The following is a 20134-nucleotide window of genomic DNA, read 5'->3' on the forward strand; positions in this document are numbered from 1 at the left end:
AATTTAGATATATTAGTGGTGATACATTGGAACGTCCTTCAGATTTAATGAACTGAAATTAATGACTTTAAAAAAAAATAATTAAGCCTGCAAGTAGAGGAAGGGAGGATGGAATATCTGGAATTGTGGAGAGTTATTTAAGCTTTACAAATACTTAGACACAGTTAGTAGGCTGGAACGTGCTTCAGGCAGATGATACAGATGTATATGGTACTGATTTAACTCTCTTCACTCAGAGTAGTCTTTCAAGGCTATTGTTTGAGGCCTTGTTTCGTACTTATGGTACTCAGGTACTTCATGCCATGCTTCAGGTCATACAGTACCACTCTTGTCATGCTGTTAGGTATTGCTCTGGCAGGCTGCAACACCATCCTTCATTATTATGGCTGGTTTTGAACTGAAAAAATGCAACCAAAAATTGACTTATGGATGCCATGTGGAGCCCCCAAAAGGTCTGAACCAAACATTATTTAGTAGACATATGGTTAGTCCTCTTCTAAGGACTATAGCTTTAAGTAAAGTGGACCTGGAGCTTGCAGCTAGAGGTCAGGATTCTTTCTTTGGCTTAATCCACACTGCAGTGTGTGCCTGTAGATAGGCTTAGTAGATAAAGGGGAAATTGAGGAACTTGCTGATGCGTGATAAATCTGTATCTTTGAAGGTCCTGCCTATTTATTGAAATCTGTTTTCAGGTTATGGGATAAGAAAAAGCCAAACCTCGTTCTCCATTAATTAGGTTAAACAACAGGGCAATGACCAGCATCCTTTCCTTCAACAATAAAAAGTGCTTTAAGAAATTAGTTTTTATCTGCACAATGGTGATATTTTAGACAAAGAGTTTTACAATCCTGATTTTACAACTTAATGCAAATTTAAGCTAAAAGGAAAAATAATTGTAAACAACCAAAATGTGGTTTTCTACTATACTTTATGCATTTATGAAAGCAGATTTAAACAACTGCTGAACTACGTTTTTCTGGTTGGCAAAAAGAAATGCAAAATCTGATGTGAATACATTTTATATTGAAAGTCAACAGGAGAGCTGCTTAAATTTATTTCCGAGAGTAGTAGAGGCTGGGTTGAAATACTCAGTGATGGTTTTCAAATCTGAGTTCTTACCTGCAAACAGGATTTTTTAATTGGGCATTTACTTTTATTTGACTTTTATTGACTGTCATATTTGTATGATGGACTAACATGAACCTAGTATAGCTTACCTAAAATGCGCTTTCACCAGCATGGTGTTGCGTACTGTAACAGTACCTGTGATGCAAAGGGAGCGAGGCAGAACCTGGAATCCCTTTTTCACAGCCCAGCATGAGAGTCAGCTTGGTGGTCCTCAAGTGATCAGGTTACAGTAATTTGGCCATGGGGAGAAATGAGAGTGACAACTGAGGAAGAATTTATTTAACAGCCAGTAGCAACTGGAGAAGCAGTGGAGATGTTGATGGCTTTGATGATGTTTATATTAGAGGAAAGAAACTAGAAGTTAGGCAGCAGAAGTGAAGCATGATGGAAGCAGTACTAAACAGTCTTGGGTTAGATAGCCAGGAACTTGACTCTTGGTCTGAATAGAGTTCTTGGTTTGTTGTCTTAGTAAAACATACTTATTCTGTAAGCTTTAGCAGCTTACAGTTTCCTTCTTCTGTGTGGTTTTTAATTTTGCCTGTAACACCTCATAGGGAACACGCTCAGTCACTGAAGATGGGTAATAAGAAGAGGGTTTTATTGCTCGGATCCGGCTATGTTTCTGGCCCCGTACTTGAATATCTCACTAGAGATTCCAGTGTTGGCATCACAGTTGGTATGTAAGACTTTGCTTGTTTTTCATTGAAAAATTTTGTCTTATTTAGGTTCTGTCACACTAGCAGGTTTTTCTCATAAGTAATAAATGGATCTGGTTCTAAGAACCGATAAAGAAAATCTTTGTTATTGTGCACAGCAGAAAAGGATTCTGTATCTTTGTGATCATTTTGCGTTTGTGTAATTCATTTGAAAATGACATAGCCACATTAAAAGTTTACTGTTTGCATGTGTAACCTGTAGGGAAATTAGAAGTATTTGCTTTAGGCTTGGGATTGGTTTTATAGCTAGTCAGTCACTTTTGTTGGTGCTAGGCTGTGTTTTCAGCCTCACACAACAAGAAGATGAAATTGCTCTAATAGACATCTGTGTGAGTGAATGCTCTGCTGTTGTTATAACCAGTACTGTGGTGGTAAACCTTCAGACCCAAACCTACCCTACTTGTTTATTCCTAAGCCTCACACGCCTACTTGTTTATTCCTCTCTTCTGGTTTTATCTGTAGCATATTTCAGGCTGGGAATTGCAGAAACACTTTTCTGTACCCTCAGTGATGACTTTACCCTGATTCTCTGATTTCAGATTTAAAACTCAGGCTGTATTGCCTGAAAGATAACTTTGCTGGGAAGTGGTTTTCTTTAGAACTTGCTGTTGTATTTGTGTTGATCTTGGTTGTTATTGTTGTTGCTTTTATTTGTTTGTTCTCTTCATAATGCTTTCATATGTGGCTGCTTTTGCTACCCTTTGCAGTGATAACCATAGTATTTTTAATCCCTGGGAAAAAATTTACTAGGAAGAAGAGGGGAACTCTCAAGGAAGCTGCAACCTTATTGTTAGCACTGCCTGATGCAGTGAACAGGGAAGCATTACAGCAATGTGCAGTGTCCATCTTCTCATGGGTACAGAGGCTGTATCTGATTCTGCGATACAGTAGCAGTAAGGGAAACCAGGTGAACTGGAAGATTTGTTTTGCCAAGTGCTGAGCAAACATAGGTGCCTCTTATCTGGATAGCTTAAAACCACCTAGTTTCTACAGCACACCCAAAAAAAAAACCTCAGAAGGAAGGAGATACAAAGATGTTACTTTAATACTTGACAGTAGGCAGGTAGGTGAAGAAAGCATAAAATACATGTGGCGGTGCCATACTTATTTCCCTACTGTTAAGCTGCACCATTTTAAGTCCAAACAACAAAAATCTTAATTGGGAAACCTTCGTGTAATCAACTTTTTTTGGTTTGAATTTGTAGATGATTTTGCTTACCTCTTTTCTTGCAGCACAAGTTGATTAGTAGCGTATGGAGGATCATCCTCTGACAATGTTTATTTCCCATTGACTTTGGAAAGGCCATAAGGAAATAAGGCCCCAAGTCAGAGGCACAGATGCTTTTAATTCTCCGTAAGCCTGTGCCCACCTGCTGCCTTCACTGCTTATTCCTTTCTCCCGGCTGTGTTTGCATTGCCATCCTTGTGCTGGCAGCATGGTGAGCTGGGACAAGAACCAACTGACTTTCAGTTAGGTGCAGCAAATACTTCTTGCCTTAACCTTGATCTCTCAGTTCTGCTTTCCTTATAATGGTAAGTGCTGACAGTCGGAAGGAACAAGCAGAGGCAGGCAGAGACTGGATGGATTTCTCTCTTTTAGTGATAATTATGAGCATGTGCAGGATTGGTAGGACTAAGCCATAGGTAAATATTGAAACTAGTCAGATTGAATCTAGGCTTTTTAGTCATATTTGGCCTAAGCAAAAGCTTAATGTTTTTATCTTTGCTATGTTAAAAATGGCAAATGATGTGAATTATTTTTGTTTTAAGCTATTAAGTTGTTCTTTTAGGTATATATCTATTAGCATATATATTTATCTATATCTATATATAAAAGAAAATATATATAATCTATAAATAAGGATTCTGTTAAAATGTACTGGAACAGAGTTTTGAAAGATTCCTTTTTTAACCAGATTTACCTATAAATGTGTGGCTGTGTGGAATGAGGGATGGAGTAAGCTTTCCTGGACACATGCTTGTTTACTGAATCTGTTAAGTAGCTGTTTTGAGCCTGCATGTTCATCAAGACCATAAAACTAGTTAAGGTTTTGCTGTCTCACTTAAACCCAGCATAGCCTGAAGAAGAAAACCAAGTTTTCCTTTTTGGACTTTTTCCAATCCTGGACTTCCAGTTAGCTTCTTGCTTTTCAGTGAAGTAGTCTGTGCTTTTGCAGAAATGGCTACTACTGTCAAAAACTGATTGAATACTTCACCTCTGCATTTATTTGGCTAGGTAAGATAAATGACCATTTTTAAAACCAGGAGAGAATATGTACTGCATAGTGACCTGAAATACTTTAGATATTTTAGTGCCTCAAGATAAATCGTTGCACTACTTGAAAATGGTTGTTTTTCAGCAGGATGATGCTAAGCCAAAACTTTGAAACACATTGAGCATACAATTTTTCCATTGCAATCTTCTCTCAAGAGTTTGTGCAATTGAGTATTTCATGAAATAAGAAACACCAGGCATGCCTTTTCTGTATTTCTGTGTGAAAGGCAAAGCTAGAACAAAACCCCTTCCTGTTTCAATGCTATTTAATTATTCTGTTTGACTTGAGGTTGTAAACCTGCAAGGAAAGGCCCTTCTTGGGGTAGGCAATTATTATTTTTTCCCCCCTTACCGTTCTAGTTATGCAGTGCTTCTCCCACAAATTGATGAGCTCATGAATGCCAATAGTATTTAATACATCTAGGACCATGGTGTGAGTTTTCTGGCATTCTGGTTTTCTCCTACACATTGTTCTGCCAAGCAGGCCACTGGATGACTCATTTAAGTAAGGGCTGGTAGACCCAAGGGGTGATGTCCCCCCCAGATCAGAGCATGAAGATCAAGTCTATTGTGTGATTCTCTGATTGTCCACCAAATCAATAAGGAAAAGAAATTGCTGCTTGGTTTCTTAGTGCTGCATGTGGGATGTCAGTGAGTTCCTACTTGTCACCCTAACTTTGGTTCTCTTTCTCTCCTTTTTTTAAGTTTTTCATTTGTCTGATCCTTTTGACTCCCTACCCCTAAGAATTTTTCCAATAATACTCTTGTCTCCCCCCAAAAAATTAAAATACTGGTCTCTCTGAATGTGATAGTGGTATTTTGACTGGGCATAATAGAGCTGTTGTTAAATTTTTCTGCTGGTCATCTTTATTTTATTTTTCCTAGACATTGCATGGTAGGATTGTTGTTCTAGTTCAGGTGAGCTACCTTCTCCTATATCAATAGAAGTGTTTACTACGGCTCTTGTGGCTTTCTTCTGATCTTTCTCTAAAACTTCCCTTAAGCCTGAACGTACACATTCAGGCACCTGTGTGACTGTTATTTGCATTCTTCACCCTCAAACACTTTCTTTAACTGGTCTGCTTCTAGATCCAAGATAACAGTGCATTTTTAAGGATTCCAAAAGAATCTGCTTTTATCCCTCTATCAGTGGTTTGTTCACTTGTTCTTTGAAAACTTTAATGTCTTTTTCAGTATGTTTTGACACTTACCGAGGAGTGGCAGGTGTTCATTTAAGACAGAAAACACTGAACCTCCAGTATGTATGTGTTTTAAAATCTAGAATATACCTTGCCACAGGTGCTTTTTTAGGGGTCAGAGTTAAAGACATAGGAGTATGCTTTTGGGGTGTATCACAACCCTGGGTAGACTATAATAAAAGTGTTGGCTTTACGCAACTAGTTAACAACACTTGAGACACATTTCTGCAGGACATGCATTCATTCAGCAGACTTTTTTCCCTCTCTCTAAAAAAACCCACTTAGGTGTGAATGTGTGCTTCTTTCTGTTTAGTTTATCTGTTTTCCCACCGTGTGGATGCCCAGTTACCTGGCAAATGTAGACAGTGTTGCTGTAGAAAACCGTGATGGAAGGACACATGCACATGATGCAAGGGAGCCAGTGGGTTCTGGGGTGTCCTATTGCACAAGGACAGGTTTAACAGTCCTTTATGTCATGTTTCAGACCCACTTCATCATAGAGTGGAAAATAAGGGAGATGACTTCTAGTTTTGTGTAAATAATTTCTGTTGACCTAGTCTGCTGATAGCAAAACTGCAGTTAAAACTTTTAAGTACACCCACAAAGTTGCTAATTGGATCCATTAAAGTGTTTCTCTTTAGGAATGAGGAAGTGTGTGTAAAGCATAATTATACATGGGAGTGCTTTGGACTTACCTTTATCTTTAGGTAACAGTTGATGTGTTTTGCTTTTAAAACAGCATCCGTCATGAAGGAACAACTTGAACAATTGACAAAAAAATACAGCAACGTTACTTCAGTTCATATGGATGTCATTAAGGATGAGGAAAAGCTCTCCTCTTTGGTGAAGAAACATGAGCTTGTCATCAGGTCAGAATTCTGTGTAAAACATGATAGGCTCAACCCTAAGTCGTGCTGCTTCTTTCTCCTAGTTCACTGACTTAAATCAATACGGTAACTTTTTTTTTTTTTTGAATGCCCAAGAACTGGGATTATATTTGTGTATGTAAATGGTTGTAACTGGCCACTGATTTCTCACATAGCAGGGCACTGGGACTTTCAAAGGGGCTTTGCCTGCAGCACCTCTTTAGAAGTGTTCGCCAATCACATGGACAGCCTTCTTAGCCTGAGGGGTCAGTTGTGTCCACCAGTGTGTGTGTTCCTGGGATCAAATGTGCAGGTTTGCAAGAGGAGGCAAAATTCTGGCATCTTGGGCATTTCTCCTGAATATCCCATTAAGAAAAATCTTGTTCCTGGTATTGAAACAGGAGGAAATGACTTCATAGTCTTTGCCATTTTGTCCCTTTTGCTATGGATGTTGTGAGTATTGTTTCCTTTCCACATAGAGCATGCTTTTCACAAAGTACTTCAGTAAGACTGTTGTCATGCAAGCTTTCTCAAGGATGGTTTTACAGTTTTGCATCTTCTAAACTTCCAGCATGCCTGTTTAGAAGGTGGCCTTGAAAAGAGGTCAGTGGTTTGTTTTTTACAAAGAAAAGCGTGACAAAAGATGCTGTCTAAAGAATGACTCCCCTATTGTCCTGCACCCTTTAGAGTGCATACAATGCCCTTCGATAGGGTAGCATTTCAGTCATGTAGGTATGAAACTGCTCAGGGCAAGGCAGGTGTGACCGTTGCATTTCCTTGAGCTGTTTTGTAGACATAAAAAAATATTTCTTGTTTTCCAGTAACAACATAAGTAACTGGTTGGGTTTTGATGTTGCATAATTCTCCTTCATTTGTAGTTTGCTGCCTTATTCAGCACATCCTTTGGTTGCTAAGAAATGTATTGACAGCAAAGTGAACTTGGTAACAGCCAGCTACTTAACACCATCTATGAAGGAACTCCAGGAGAGGTAGGTATAAGAGTAGTATCTCCCTGGTGTTGCTTTCTTCTTCAGTGCATTATCTGAATATTTTGCGGTCTGTTACACCTGCAATGCTTATTGTGAATTACTGTTTTCTGCATTCTTTCTCCTCCTCTTACTATGATGGAGGATCAAGTACCTTTCCCCAAAGTTGCATGTGGAGGCTGTGGCACAGCGGAGAAATGAGTGCATACCCCAACCTGGTCAGACTACTGCTCTGAACACTGGAACATGCTCTTTTGCATGCACCATCTTATTCCATGATAGTGTGCCTTCCCCACCCTCCTCAGACCTGTTAGGATGTTTAAGCTGGGCTCATACTCAAGCTGAGCAGCTGCGCTCTCCTGTTCTACCAGTGACAGCAAGCTTGTTTATCATCCTTTGCATCCTGACAAAAACTCATTCTTGGCTTATTGTATCTACAGTAATATCCTCCTTCATGCCGCCTTCTTTTGGACAGGCCCACTATATTAGTCTCAAATTGGTGACAATTCTAATGTTTCTGTTGTCCTACTTATTATATGAGTGGAAGTTGTTTTGAGCGTGGAGTTTCATCTAGACACTCCTCTCAGACATGCTACCAGAAACACTGAATTGAATTCAAGTGAATGAGATGAGAATTGTGCATGCTGTGCCTGTACCAGAGGTAAAACAGAGAAAGCTGGACAGGTAGAGAACCAGTGTTGCAGACAATGAGGGAGATTTAGAGGCCTCTCCCCCTTCTTGCTGTGGTGCCAAGAGGTCATATCACACTCTAAAAAACCAAAAAAACCCAAACAAACAAAAAGACACTTCTCATTTGTCAAAACACAAAGTGATTTTCAAAATAAAATAAATTACCTCAGTTTGGGGTGATAAGTGAGCTGCTCTGGGAGCGTAGGCAACTGTTAATAAAAGAAAACCCAAATGCTTGTGGCTTGGGAAAGGAGGCCTTTCAGTCTCTCTGCCCTGCAGGTGCTGTTTAGGGCAATTATGACGAGGTCTGCGCTGTCCTCTGCGTTACCACCTTCCTGCGTTATTGCACTGTCCAGGAGAATGTGGGATATGGAGTTGCTGGTAGGAATTTCTTTTTCCAGCAACCCCCTAGATGTTGCAGCAAAGTAAGAGAAACCAAGGCTAAAATGACTGTTAGCCAGTTGTCGCTTTTCAGGTTTTAACATCTGCTTTTGGTTTTTTTCCACAAGCTGCAGACAGAGCCCAGAATTTACTGTGTTGGGGAAAGTTCACTGAGCCTCAGTTGGACAGATTTCCTGAATAAAAGGACAGTAATAGTGAATATTCTGACAGCTCTGCATTTCTGTTACTTTTAGCGTAGAAGCTGCTGGTATTACAGTTATCAGCGAAATGGGTTTGGATCCTGGTCTTGACCATATGTTGGCAATGGAATGTATTGACAAGGCAAAAGAAGTTGGTGCTACGGTAAGGTTGGCAGGTAGTGCATAGTTCTGCCAAGATTTTATTAGCGAAGTTGTTCCTTTAACACCACCCAGTTTTTGGGCACATCACTGATGTGTAATGGACTCTGGAGACTTCACTTTTCCTGATGCTTGGAATTTGGTGCCAACTAATCTGATTGGTGAGGCTGTCAACTAAGATGGCCTTGCCTCAGTGTGTGTTTTGATTTCCTCTCCTTTATGGACAGTGCCTGCAGTGACGGCTTGACGCTGTTTCTCAGTGAAATTCTTTTTATTTTCCCTGTCCACTGTAGATCTTCTGATTTGGCCCATTTGGGGGATAACGTCAACAGAAACGACTTTATGAACTAATGGGGATTCTTCAGGGTAGCTCTGTACTGTTTGCATCCTGGTCTGTCTTCTCTTCATTGTTTCTTTCCTGTGGATAAATCTGACAGGTTGTATCTTACACTTCTTTCTGCGGTGGCCTGCCAGCTCCAGAGCACTCTGACAATCCTCTGAGATACAAGTTCAGCTGGAGCCCACAAGGAGTGTTACTGAATACAGTTCAGTCTGCTACGTATTTAAAAAATGGAGAGGTGAAGTAATCCTAACATTTCCATTTAAAGCTAGACAAAGAAGGTGGGATTGGGCTAAGGAGGGAACTGGGATTTGTAAGGTACTGGGTTTACTTTCAAGCCAGTGAGACTCAGTTGCCGAAGCCAGTTGCATACATCACTTAATCATATGTTTGGTCTGTGACAGTGCCTGGCTGCTGCCAGCTTAATTCTGAATTACTATATGGAAACTGAAGGAGCACGTTCTAATGACAGTGGATTGAGGTTGGTGTTCGGGGTCCAGCTTCTATCCCTGTTGTGTGTTGCTTTTGTCACTTGATTGCCCTATCTTTGGCTCTGTGAAACAAAGATGAGAGTGCATCCTTCTGCATGCTTTTCTTGTCTAGTCATGGTTGTAAACCAAACAGCTTCATTCTGTACTTGCACAGAGTATAGCAGAACTCTTGATTTCTTTTTCTTTCGGTACGATCTGTAATACCAATAGCTCACTGAATGGGTTTTGTGACAGTGTACAGTGCTTTTTAATGTGTTTTATATAAGCTCTATTTTGCTGTTTGTGCAGGAGTCATTAGAGTAGACAACTTAGCAAAAGTCACTGCATCTGTTTTATGGAAAGATCATAACAGATTTGTGCAAAGCTCTTGCAAGCCATCATCACATTTCTGCTTTCCAGTCCTATTTGTTTGATCACTCTAACTTGCTCAGAGTAGTTACTGAGCAGGGGCTCTTCAAATGTCAAGGAGACTGCCTTGTATAACCACGGTAAAGTTTAGCTAATTATCTAAACTTTTTAATCTGCAAAACTGAGAAGTCTTTTGAGATGTTTTATCATGACATTTTGGTGCTCTAATGTTCTTATTGCAGTAAGAAAGGAGGAATTCAGGGATTGTACACTGCATCGCTATTTTAAAAGCAACAACACATAGTTACAAGTTTCAGATGAAGGGTCTCTTGGAGGATGTGAAAACGTTTCTTATTTAATTCTGACCTGGTTCACCCACTGCTAGGAAAAATAAGGTCATGCATATGAATGATTCATTATGAGAGCACTATGTGAACTTGTCGGTAAATTGTGCAGTTTTTCCTCCTTGCCACAGTCTTTGACTGTTGTGCAGGATTCTTCCACAGTAGTGTCATGTCTTGCCTAACAAACACTTTCAACATTGCTGCAGACTTCATTGCTTTAGTCTTTATTATAGAGGGAAACCTTGCCCCTTTGTTCAGAAGTCATAAAATGAGTTTGTATTGATGCTGCATAGTAGATCTATGCATCAGCTGCTTGAAGGAAGCAGGGTTCAAGGCTTTGATTGGGAGTAGCAATAGAAATAGTCAACCTTATTTTGTTTTCCTTCAATGGTTCATTCTCTCTGTGCTTTGTTGCTGCAAGATACACATGGGCAGCAGTTTTATTGATACCACCTAATCTGTTTTAATCTTAAGAAAAGAAAAAACAACCCCATTCTTCTCTTTACATTTGCCTTTACCTCCTCCATAAAAAAAATCGACCAAAAAGCAGGGAGCCTATGGGCAGAATCTCCCTTCACACTGGTGTAGTTTGCGGAGATGCTCCAAAATTACAGTAATGTAAGTGAAATGGGAACCTGCCACCTTTATATAGGTGCAGCAGGAATTATCAATGTGTGTGAGAAGAATGTGGCTTGGTTTAGCCCTTTGATTAGTAATGGCTGACAAAGTGCCTGCTCCTCCATGCTTTTTAAATATATCAGAAAAGGGTATGTTAAATGGCTTGTGCAACTGTTTTATTTAGATTGAGTCTTTGTTTGTATCAGAAAAACTAAGTGTATTGTTCCTATTTTGAGCATACTTCATCTTTTCTGTTGTAAAATAAGTAACACTGCATTGAAGTAATATTGCTGTTCTTTCACAAAATTTAGATTATCAATATTCCAGCTGGAGGAGCGTTACTTGATTCTGTTACTCCGATGGATTTTTTCCCAGGATTAAACCTTGAAGGTTTTCCTAACAGAGATAGTACCAAATATGCTGAGCCATATGGTATTCAGACAGCTCATACTTTGTTGAGAGGCACCTTAAGATACAAAGTAAGTTGTTGTTGTTAATAGTTATTGTTTTCCTCAAGAGATTAATGTTGCCATTTCAAGAAAACTGTGTATTTAGAAGTCAGCTTTTTATAGCTCTGTATTTGCTACTTATGAGATCTCCACTATCCCAATTGAGTCATAACTGAAAGCACTACTCTTAATTTTTTTTTTAAATGTAGCTTTACTTGGTTTGTTTAAACAGGTGTTTGTTGCAAACTAGAAAAAGTGTTTTACTTGGTTTAGGGAACTGGTCAGTTGGCTTGCATAGTCTGTATCTGTTTCTTTTGTGCTCTTTTTGGTGTCAGAGCAATAGAAGATTAAAAAAAAATTACATCTGACCGATTTGTGTGATGTGTGTTGCCATTATATATGTTAAAGAATTGATCTATTCTTTTACAGTTGATAAAAATCTGAACTTAGAGTTTGTTGCTTATATTTCTATGAAAAACATAATGTAAAAATCTTACAGAAAAGTATGGTCTCCCATCAAACTGAGAAAGTTTTTCATTAAGTAACTGGAAATCTTGAATTTAAGTGGTTTTTAATGTTTTCATTAGCCAACTAAAATATGTTTTCCTTCTTACTGATAGACTCTTTTCCTTTCATTTATTAGGTGTACAAAGCAGAATTGAAACATAGTATTTTTCTGCCAGATTTCTTTTAAAAATTATTTTGTTGGTCAATAAACATTAAGAAGGAATAAACCTAAAACCATATTGAAGGTTTGAAAAAGCTTGTATGGACCTCATGATACATCTATTGAATTAAGGTTCATGTCAAGGTTTAAGTTATTGTTGTTTTGTACAGAGCTTGAGGAATGTGTATGCCCTTCTTAATTCTTCTCTTGCAGTAAGACAGGATTTTTTCTTTATTTCTGAGAGGGAGACTTGCTCAACAAAAGAAGATGGAAGGCCAATGTGGGGGAATAAAGGGTTACAAATTGCAGTAGTTCTCTTTTTGTCGGTCTAGATACGATCTCTTGTTCAGAAGCTAAATATATGTTGAAGGCATTTATCTCACCATGAAGTCTTAATATGACAGTATCTACTCTTCCATTTGGTGCCTGGTAAAATTTTCTTCTTTTGTATAAGTGTTAGCACAAGGAAAACCAAAAATGTCAGGGTGACATGAAGAGTTGTTATCAGCGTGTTGCAAGAATGATGTTTCTGTCGTTAGTGTTGTTTTCTTCACCCCCAAAGGCCCATCGCTTTGGGTTGGGGTGATTTTTGGTAGGGTTGTGTGGAAGAGCCATACCTGTGTGGTACCTACACGCCAGAGTGTAATGCTGAGCGGGGCAGAAGTTAATGTTGGCCTTTTGCACATACTGCTGTGGTGCAGTGCAGAAACAATCCATTCGGTGTGCAGGCTAACATCTCCTCGGAGTGCCTTCTGTACAGGCACTCATTTCTAAAGTAAGTTCAGGTCGCTAATGGAGTCAGTTTAAAAAGAGGTGTCATAGAAGGATCTCACTGCAAGGCCATCTGAGCTGATAACAGCGCTGGTGGAGGTGGCTTCTAATTATAATTTGCCTTCTTTCAGTGTCCTTTATTTCCACCATTCTGCTTTTTTACAGTGCTTATAGTCACTTGTGTGTTTTCAGGTATCCAGCAGCTGTGTGGGAGCGTTAAGGGGATACAAACAAAAATAAGCAGAAACCAGCTGAGACTTCTTCTATTGTGCAGCCTATTGCAGCCTTTGTTCCTTTGAACTGCTGTTCCACTGCTGTCCTGGTTGTGTCTCTGGTATTCCTGAAGGAAAGCTACAAACACACTGAATTCTTATCTTTAAAATCAGTTTATCTGATGTCCGTACAATCACACTGGTGTAAAACTGGGGTGAGCTGAGCTCAGTGTGGGGCCCTCTGTACTCACTAGTTTATTTATGGGCCAGCTGGCTGATATAACCCCATCTGTAATGACGTGCTGGAGTTGGAGCTAGTGCTGGCCAGCTTAGCCCTTTGATCTCATGAACCAATGCTACTTGCCAGGGAAGTATTGATGGCAGAATAAGTAATTAAAGAGCGTATTGAAAAAGTAGAGGGAGGGGTGGAGGGGGGCTGGGGAAGGTGCTGCTTTGTAGCAGTAACCCCACTGGTGTCACGTTACTGTGGCTGCGTTCCCATGAAAATGATGCTCAACACTACCATGGCTGTGTCTACCACCTATATTCAAACCAAAGAGAAACACCTCGGTTTCAAGTGATTATTATTTTTAACTGTTATTCTTTTATTTCAGGGATACTCCAAAACTATGGGAGGCTTTGTAAAACTAGGATTAATTAACCCTGACCCTTATCCTTTGCTAAGCTCAACCTCACCACCTCTAACCTGGGTGAGTTACTCTGATTACTGTGCCGCCTTTCCTGTTTTATTAGTGTGTTTGTCTTATTGCTAGGCTCGGGTGTGCTTAGCAATGGGAATCTTGTATTGCATCCTGGTCGTCTTTGCTTTTTGTTCCTGGAAATTAGGAAGCTTTTCTTCAGCAGGAATGTAGTACAGTGCTGGAACAGGTTTCCCAGAGAGAAGTGAGAGTCTTCACAAAGCGAAGGGTGTAACTTCAGTATGTATGACTCCGACTTACGTATGAAGCATACACAAAGTGTATGACATCAAAAGTATTATGGAAGAACTGGTCAGATTAATTCCTACCGATGAGTGCTTAAGCTTAAAAATACCAAATATACCTCTTGAGTTCATAAAGTTCTTCAAAATGTCTCTGACTGAAATACAGCACATACTTCCCAAACTTGAGGAGTTTTGGGGCTGCCGTATGGGAATTTTTTTTTTTTGAGAATACTTTTGTCCACTTTCAATTTTACGGTTGGTATCTTCAAGTTTTCTATGCAAAGATGGATAGAATTTCCAGTCCTTCGAGCCTCAGTGAAGAAGTATAGTGTCATGTGATCTGTGAAAATAACTGTAAACAAATTAGTCTCGCTGCAAACCTTGTCTCGGCAATGTTGTTACGTCTTAGTACTTTCCCTTTATCTACTCTGCCTGGGAAGCAGAGGAGAGAGACTATACTGAGCTTCTAAACAGACTTTGCAGTTCTTGCTTGCTTCATTTCTTTTTCATAGCTCCATTTATTTATTATCTGTCTTGCTGTGAATGAAGAAAGCAGTAATTAGCATCTATATAGCACAAAATGGCCTTCAGATATGCTCAAAAAAGGAAAAAAAATATGAAAAAGCTTTTTGGTAATATTCCTGGGATTGCCAGAGCCTTGTTCATCTCATAGATCTGTTTCCTTCCTTTTGAAAGGAACGTTCTCCATCTCTAGACCAGCTGAAAGTTCCTGGCTCTGTGGCTGTCTCCAGGTGGCTTCTCTTTCACCCTAACATCCTCCCAGTGTTCCTTGTGTATATAGATTTCTATGTTCTTTCTTCATTGTCAGAGGAAGGAATAAGACTAGAAAGTATGGGGAAGCAGCTGAGTAGTAGGGTACAAATTGTTTTAGGAAAAATGACTCCTATTCTCACTCGTTGCGATTAAAAATGTCAAAATACCTCATTTTCCCTGTACACATGATCTGTCTTCTTGAAGTCCTGGATATTAACTGAGCTTAGTGGAGCAGTCGGTTCTCTGAACTGTCTGAAAAGGAGCGGGGACAGATGTCAGGCCTTCAGGAACTTTTTTCTTTTCTTTTAATACAGAAAGAGCTCATGTGCAAACTAATTGGAATTAAGCCATCTGCTGAGTACCATGTTCTTAAGGAAGCTGTATTTAGCAAACTGGAAAAGGACAAACGTCAGCTGGAGGCAGTGGAATGGTAAAACGTACCAGTGATTGTTTTTTTAAAAGGGTTTGTTTGTTTGTTTGTTTTTAAAGAAAAAGGTTTGCAATTCTAGCCATTTTGGTCCATGTTGAGATTGTTAAACTGATATGCTGTACGAGCTGGAAATTACAAAACTGTGATTATGCTGTTGATAGACAGTGATATAAGTCTGTCTCATTTCTTCTGTCAGGCTAGGTTTATTGGGAGATGAACCAGTTCCAGCAGCAGATTCTATTGTGGGGGCTCTTGCAAAGCACATGGAGAAGAAGCTGCCCTTTGGTATGTGAGAAACTCTTCCTTTTCATGGCTTTCAGTGCAGCAAGTCCATGTCTCTTACCAGCCTTAATTGGATAGTGTGTTCGCTTTCATTAACAAACCTTCATGTTAGGTTTTTTAATGTCATGTGATGTTCTCTATTCCCCCAGTTTATCTTTTTATTTCCCTGTTACATTTTTATTTTCATCTTAATATTCTGTCCTCCTTTATAGTCCCTATTTTAAATCAGTTCCCTGATATACATGCTCTATGTGCATAGTACCTTGCTCATCAGGACCCTTATCTTGATATGACTGAAATAAACGTAACAAATTAGTTTCTGTGGTTTTCTCTTAGGCGCTGGAGAGAGAGACATGATTGTTATGAGAAATGAAATAGGTCTCAGACATCCTTCTGGTCATTTGGAAGACAAATTTATCGATCTGGTTGTCTATGGTGACAACAAAGGATACTCCGCGATGGCTAAAACAGTAGGGTATCCCACAGCTATTGCTGCTAAGATGGTTCTAGATGGTAAGTGGTTGTTCAGACTTCAGTAACAGTATTTCAACCTTCTGTATCTTCCTGCCTGTAGAAAGATGTATAGTGTTTCTGAAATGTACTTTTTTTTTTTTTTTTTGGAAAGGTATCAAACTTTTCCTGTCTTCTTTACAGGAATTTTTAATCTGCATGTTTGGCTGTTTCAGTGACAACTCTTAATTTATTACTTAATCTATAGAGATTTTTAGTCATTTAATCTTAAATGTTTCACTTGTGTAGAGGAGACCTTTAGCATGGTAAATTAAAATTGATTCTGCCACAGTGAAGCAGGCTAACATAGACCTGTGCTGAACAAACTAGTTCCTTCCACCGCTGCTTTCTGGATCAATGAAATGTGGGGCTTGGGGCACGTTACCTGATCATGTTGTGCATCTATTAGCAGGCAGGCTTTGCCTATTAATAATCACCATGTTTAAGGAAATAGTGTGATTTCTCCTTGCTTGCTTTTAATCTTTAGAACTTCGTTCTTCTCCTGGCTAACTGAAATAAGCAGAAACTGTGTTGGGGTTTTTTGTTGTTATTTAAAAAAACAACCACCCAAACTTTTGAAGTTTAGAAGCTTTTTTTCCTAACCGAAGTTTCACAGCTCTATGAATTAAATTCAAGTTGTGTATGCTACTATGTCTTCAAAACTTTTTTTCCCTTATTCTTTGGTACAATCCTGATGCTGTGTGAGAACACAATGCCAGATTGATAAATCTGCATATATATATATATGTAAAAATTACAAAGTTAGAAACATATATAACTGAAAATTGATATTTGCATTTGTGTTGGGTTGACCTTGGCTGGCTGCCAGATGCCCACCCAGCTGCTTCCTTACTCCTTCTCCTCAGCAGGACAGGGAGAAAACAAGATGAAAAAGCTCATGCATTGAGATAAAAGACAGGGAGATCACTTACCAGTTACTGTCACAGGCAAAACAGGCTCAATGTGGGGAAAAATTAATTTAATTCAGTGCAAATGAAAATAGGTTTGGATGGTGCCAAAAAACAAACTAACTAACTAAAAAACCCACACCCCTTCCTCCCTACACCCCTTCGTTTTCCTGAGTTCAAATTCACGTCTCCATTCCTGATTCCTCAGCCTCTTTGCTCTGCCCAGAGCGGTGCAGGGCTATGGGAGATGGGGGTAGTGGTCAGTCCATAACAGCTCCTCTCTGCTGCTCCTTCCTTCTCATGCTTTTCCCCTCCTCCAGTGTGATCTTCACCGCAGGCTGCAGGGGAATCTCTGCTCCGGTGCCTGGAGCACCTTCTCAATTTCCTTTTCTGCCACTGATGTCTCAGGACTGTTTCTCACACTTTTTTCCTCACTCCTCATGGCTGTGCAGCATTTTGCCCTTTCTTAAATACATGTCCCCTGTGGCACCCCATCCACGGCGAGGGGCTCGGCCGTGCCTTGTGGTTACAGCAGGCTGGAACCAGCCATGTCCGACACGGGGCAGCCCCAGCCTCTCCTCACAGAAGCCCCCCTGCAACCAAAGCCTTGTCGAGTAAACCCAGCAGAGCACTTAACACTTTTTGTTCCCTCCCCCCCCCCCCCCCCCCCCTTTATTTCAGGTGAAATAGACACCAAAGGCATGGTTATACCATTGACGAAGAACGTTTATAGACCAATACTTGAACGTGTCCGGGCAGAAGGCATTGTGTACAGTACGCACAGTGTTATCAAACAGTAACTGGAAGCAGTGGATTGACTCGGGTTTTGGCCTTGTTTAGTTTTCTCCTCCACCTTTAAGAATCTCGGTTTGGATCAGTTAAAGGCAGCACCTGCCGTTTCACACACAAACGGTGCCTTCCATAAAACCAGTTGCCCGACTTTCGTGTAGAAACTGTAGATTGTAGATACCCATATGCATGAATTGTGGTATTTTCCTCTGAAATCTGTTATGCTTTCATGTACATGTTTCAGCATCGATCAGATCTTTCCTTTGTATCTTTCCTAAAATATCTTGGGGTGGTTTTTTTTTTTTTTTGGTTAATAGAGTTTATTTTCTAAGTGTATAGGGTTATTACTGAGACAAATTTAAGCTGAAAGAAAAATCTATTGGTGGATTCTTTTGTGGTGGAAAAGTCTGGTTAATGAATTCTATTGATTAAGTTTGATTGTTTGTGTGGTAAGAATAATTTATCAGAATAACAGAGATGAAAGGGATACTTAAATTTTAAGTCTTGTTGCCCCTTTCCCTTTAACAGTATTTGTGAATGTTTTCACAATAACAATATGCAAGAAATAGTTTAGAAATTCTGCACTACTAGCAAATGAGATCCTGTTAAATCTTGAAAATGTTCAGTTGCTAAATATTTGAAAACTAGATCTTAATATTTTTTAAATCTCATATGAATGTAAACTTCGATTAATTGGAGGTGGGAGGAATTTAAAGCAGGCGTCCCCCCAGACCCTTTCCCGTGACGGTGGAAGCTGGCTGCGGTGTGTTGAAATGCCTGCTGTTACCTGTTGCCTTGTGCTACCAAGAGAGCACGCTAGCATTCAGCTCTGCGGCTGGGAAGGGCATTCTGAAATACGACACAGTTAATGTGCTTAGAAGCTGCTCCAGATGCCATGTTTACTCTTTCCACTTACACTGTGTGCCTCATCCAGGTTAAGTACTGTTACAAAAGGGAATAGACTGTGTAGCATAAGCAGCTTTGAAATGCAGTAGGCTTAGAGGTTTAAATCACTACCTTTTGAGTTAGCTTCTGTCCTTTTGCTAGCGTGCTTTTGAAGCGTTCATTTGGGAGCCTATCCATCCTGCTCAGTACAGGGCCACTTTAGACTGATGAGAGCCTGCCAGCGTCCCAGCTCATTGGATGCCGAGTGCTGCGCTGCACAGACACGCCTGCCCCGCTCTAGTGGCAGTTTAGCCACATCAGCCCAGGACTGAACTTCAGCCTGAGCGCAGCTTCCCTCTGACAAAACAGCAGTTGCCTCCTTCCAGCTCAGGGCTGCTTCTGTGGCTTTTGCTCAGGGATCTCTGCACCACCTTGCAATGCAAGCATGGCTTAGACTTCCCAGTTAGGTCTGGGAGGTGTAATGCTTTGGGCAGGTGCCATTCGCAGTGGTACCTGCGCAGCGGCCTGGAGCTCCCCTTTTTTAAAGCTGAATACTGATGCTGGAAGCTGTCTGCTTTCAACTTTGCTCACAAGCGCACTTTGCTGATACACGCACAGCCTCTTACCTCCCGAGAAGCACAGTGCTATTGATGCAGTTCTGAGGGGCTGGAATTCCCAGTGTTGTTCTGCCTGGTAGGAACAGCAGCCGTAACAATAGCTGAAGTTTTGATCTTCAAGTCTTGCTACTCAGGACTTGGATTTTCTTTGTGTAGATGTAACGAAGTAGCAACTGCAACAAAGAGGAGGGTGAAAGGAGCCAAAGGGAGAAGGAAGAATGAAGGGCAGAGTATTATTGTCAGAGGAGGGCTTTTTATACTGAACCACTGAATTCTTTTGTACTGTCAAATTTGGATTCTGTTACAGTGCCATGTGTGTTCTGAGTATCAGATGAAATCCTGGCTCCGCTAAGTTGCTTTGCCTCCTGCTGACCGTACAAGCCGTTGGTCTGTGCGTGGCTGGTACGTGCAGCTGGGTTAAGGATGGAGCCTGCAGTGACCGTTTTGCTCTCCGATACCTTCTCCTTCCCCTGGTAGATCAAAGGCCTACAACTAAGGATTAAAATTAGACTTGTATCTGCTGGTCCCTTCCAGTCCAGTGCTTGGTGAGACCAGGATTTCACTTGAGAATTCTCAGTTCCTTCCTCCACAACCATGGAGTTGTGACTGTATATATATATATGCGGGCACCTTGCTTGCTTTTCTGCTAGGAAATGCAGTATGCAAAGAAAACCGGTATTTTTTACAAGTATGTGATCTCTTTAGAGCACTAAAAGAAAGCACCACAGAGTGTTTTCAAGAAACACTGCTACTATTTTTGAAACGTTTTGTATCGGAATCTGTTTCCCAGTGCAATGCTGCTTTTTGTTTTCTAAGTGTAGACTTAAATGATGTTATTTCTCAGCTTTTTGTATGAAGATTAGACTTCTCTTTGCATATTATTGGAAAGATAATTGTATCTTATGCACAAGATTGCTTGAAAAATATATCTGAAATCCTGTTTTGTTGTCATGTCATCTTTACAGTCTAATGAGTTGTATATGAATGGGATGTGTTTTTTTACATAGATGGTTACATTGAAAGGGTGTCTACACCTACGTACATGAAACACCTCTCCATGCTTCTTGCCAGACTCACAAGAGAAGACTGCAAGGATTGTTTAAGCATCTACATCTAACACCCATCTATATATTTACATAGGTATCTATGTCTGTAT

General features: G+C 40.1%; 1 protein-coding gene across 3 annotated transcripts in view; it reads left to right on the plus strand.

The window, feature by feature from the left end:
- The window catches only part of AASS (aminoadipate-semialdehyde synthase), a 31440-nt gene extending 11522 nt beyond the window's left edge, over positions 1-19918 (plus strand). For all 3 annotated transcript variants that reach the window (XM_037390670.1, XM_037390671.1, XM_037390672.1), the window contains 11 exons: positions 1683-1804; positions 6058-6187; positions 7063-7173; positions 8496-8604; positions 9038-9178; positions 11053-11220; positions 13455-13550; positions 14872-14987; positions 15184-15272; positions 15606-15782; positions 17369-19918. In XM_037390670.1, the coding sequence (XP_037246567.1) occupies positions 1683-1804; positions 6058-6187; positions 7063-7173; positions 8496-8604; positions 9038-9178; positions 11053-11220; positions 13455-13550; positions 14872-14987; positions 15184-15272; positions 15606-15782; positions 17369-17487 (1378 nt within the window). In that variant the 3' untranslated portion in view covers positions 17488-19918. The remainder of the gene's footprint in view (positions 1-1682; positions 1805-6057; positions 6188-7062; positions 7174-8495; positions 8605-9037; positions 9179-11052; positions 11221-13454; positions 13551-14871; positions 14988-15183; positions 15273-15605; positions 15783-17368) is intronic.
- Positions 19919-20134: the final 216 nt, after the last annotated feature.

This window comes from Falco rusticolus, chromosome 5, assembly GCF_015220075.1.
Source record: "Falco rusticolus isolate bFalRus1 chromosome 5, bFalRus1.pri, whole genome shotgun sequence".
Classification (NCBI taxonomy): domain Eukaryota; kingdom Metazoa; phylum Chordata; class Aves; order Falconiformes; family Falconidae; genus Falco; species Falco rusticolus.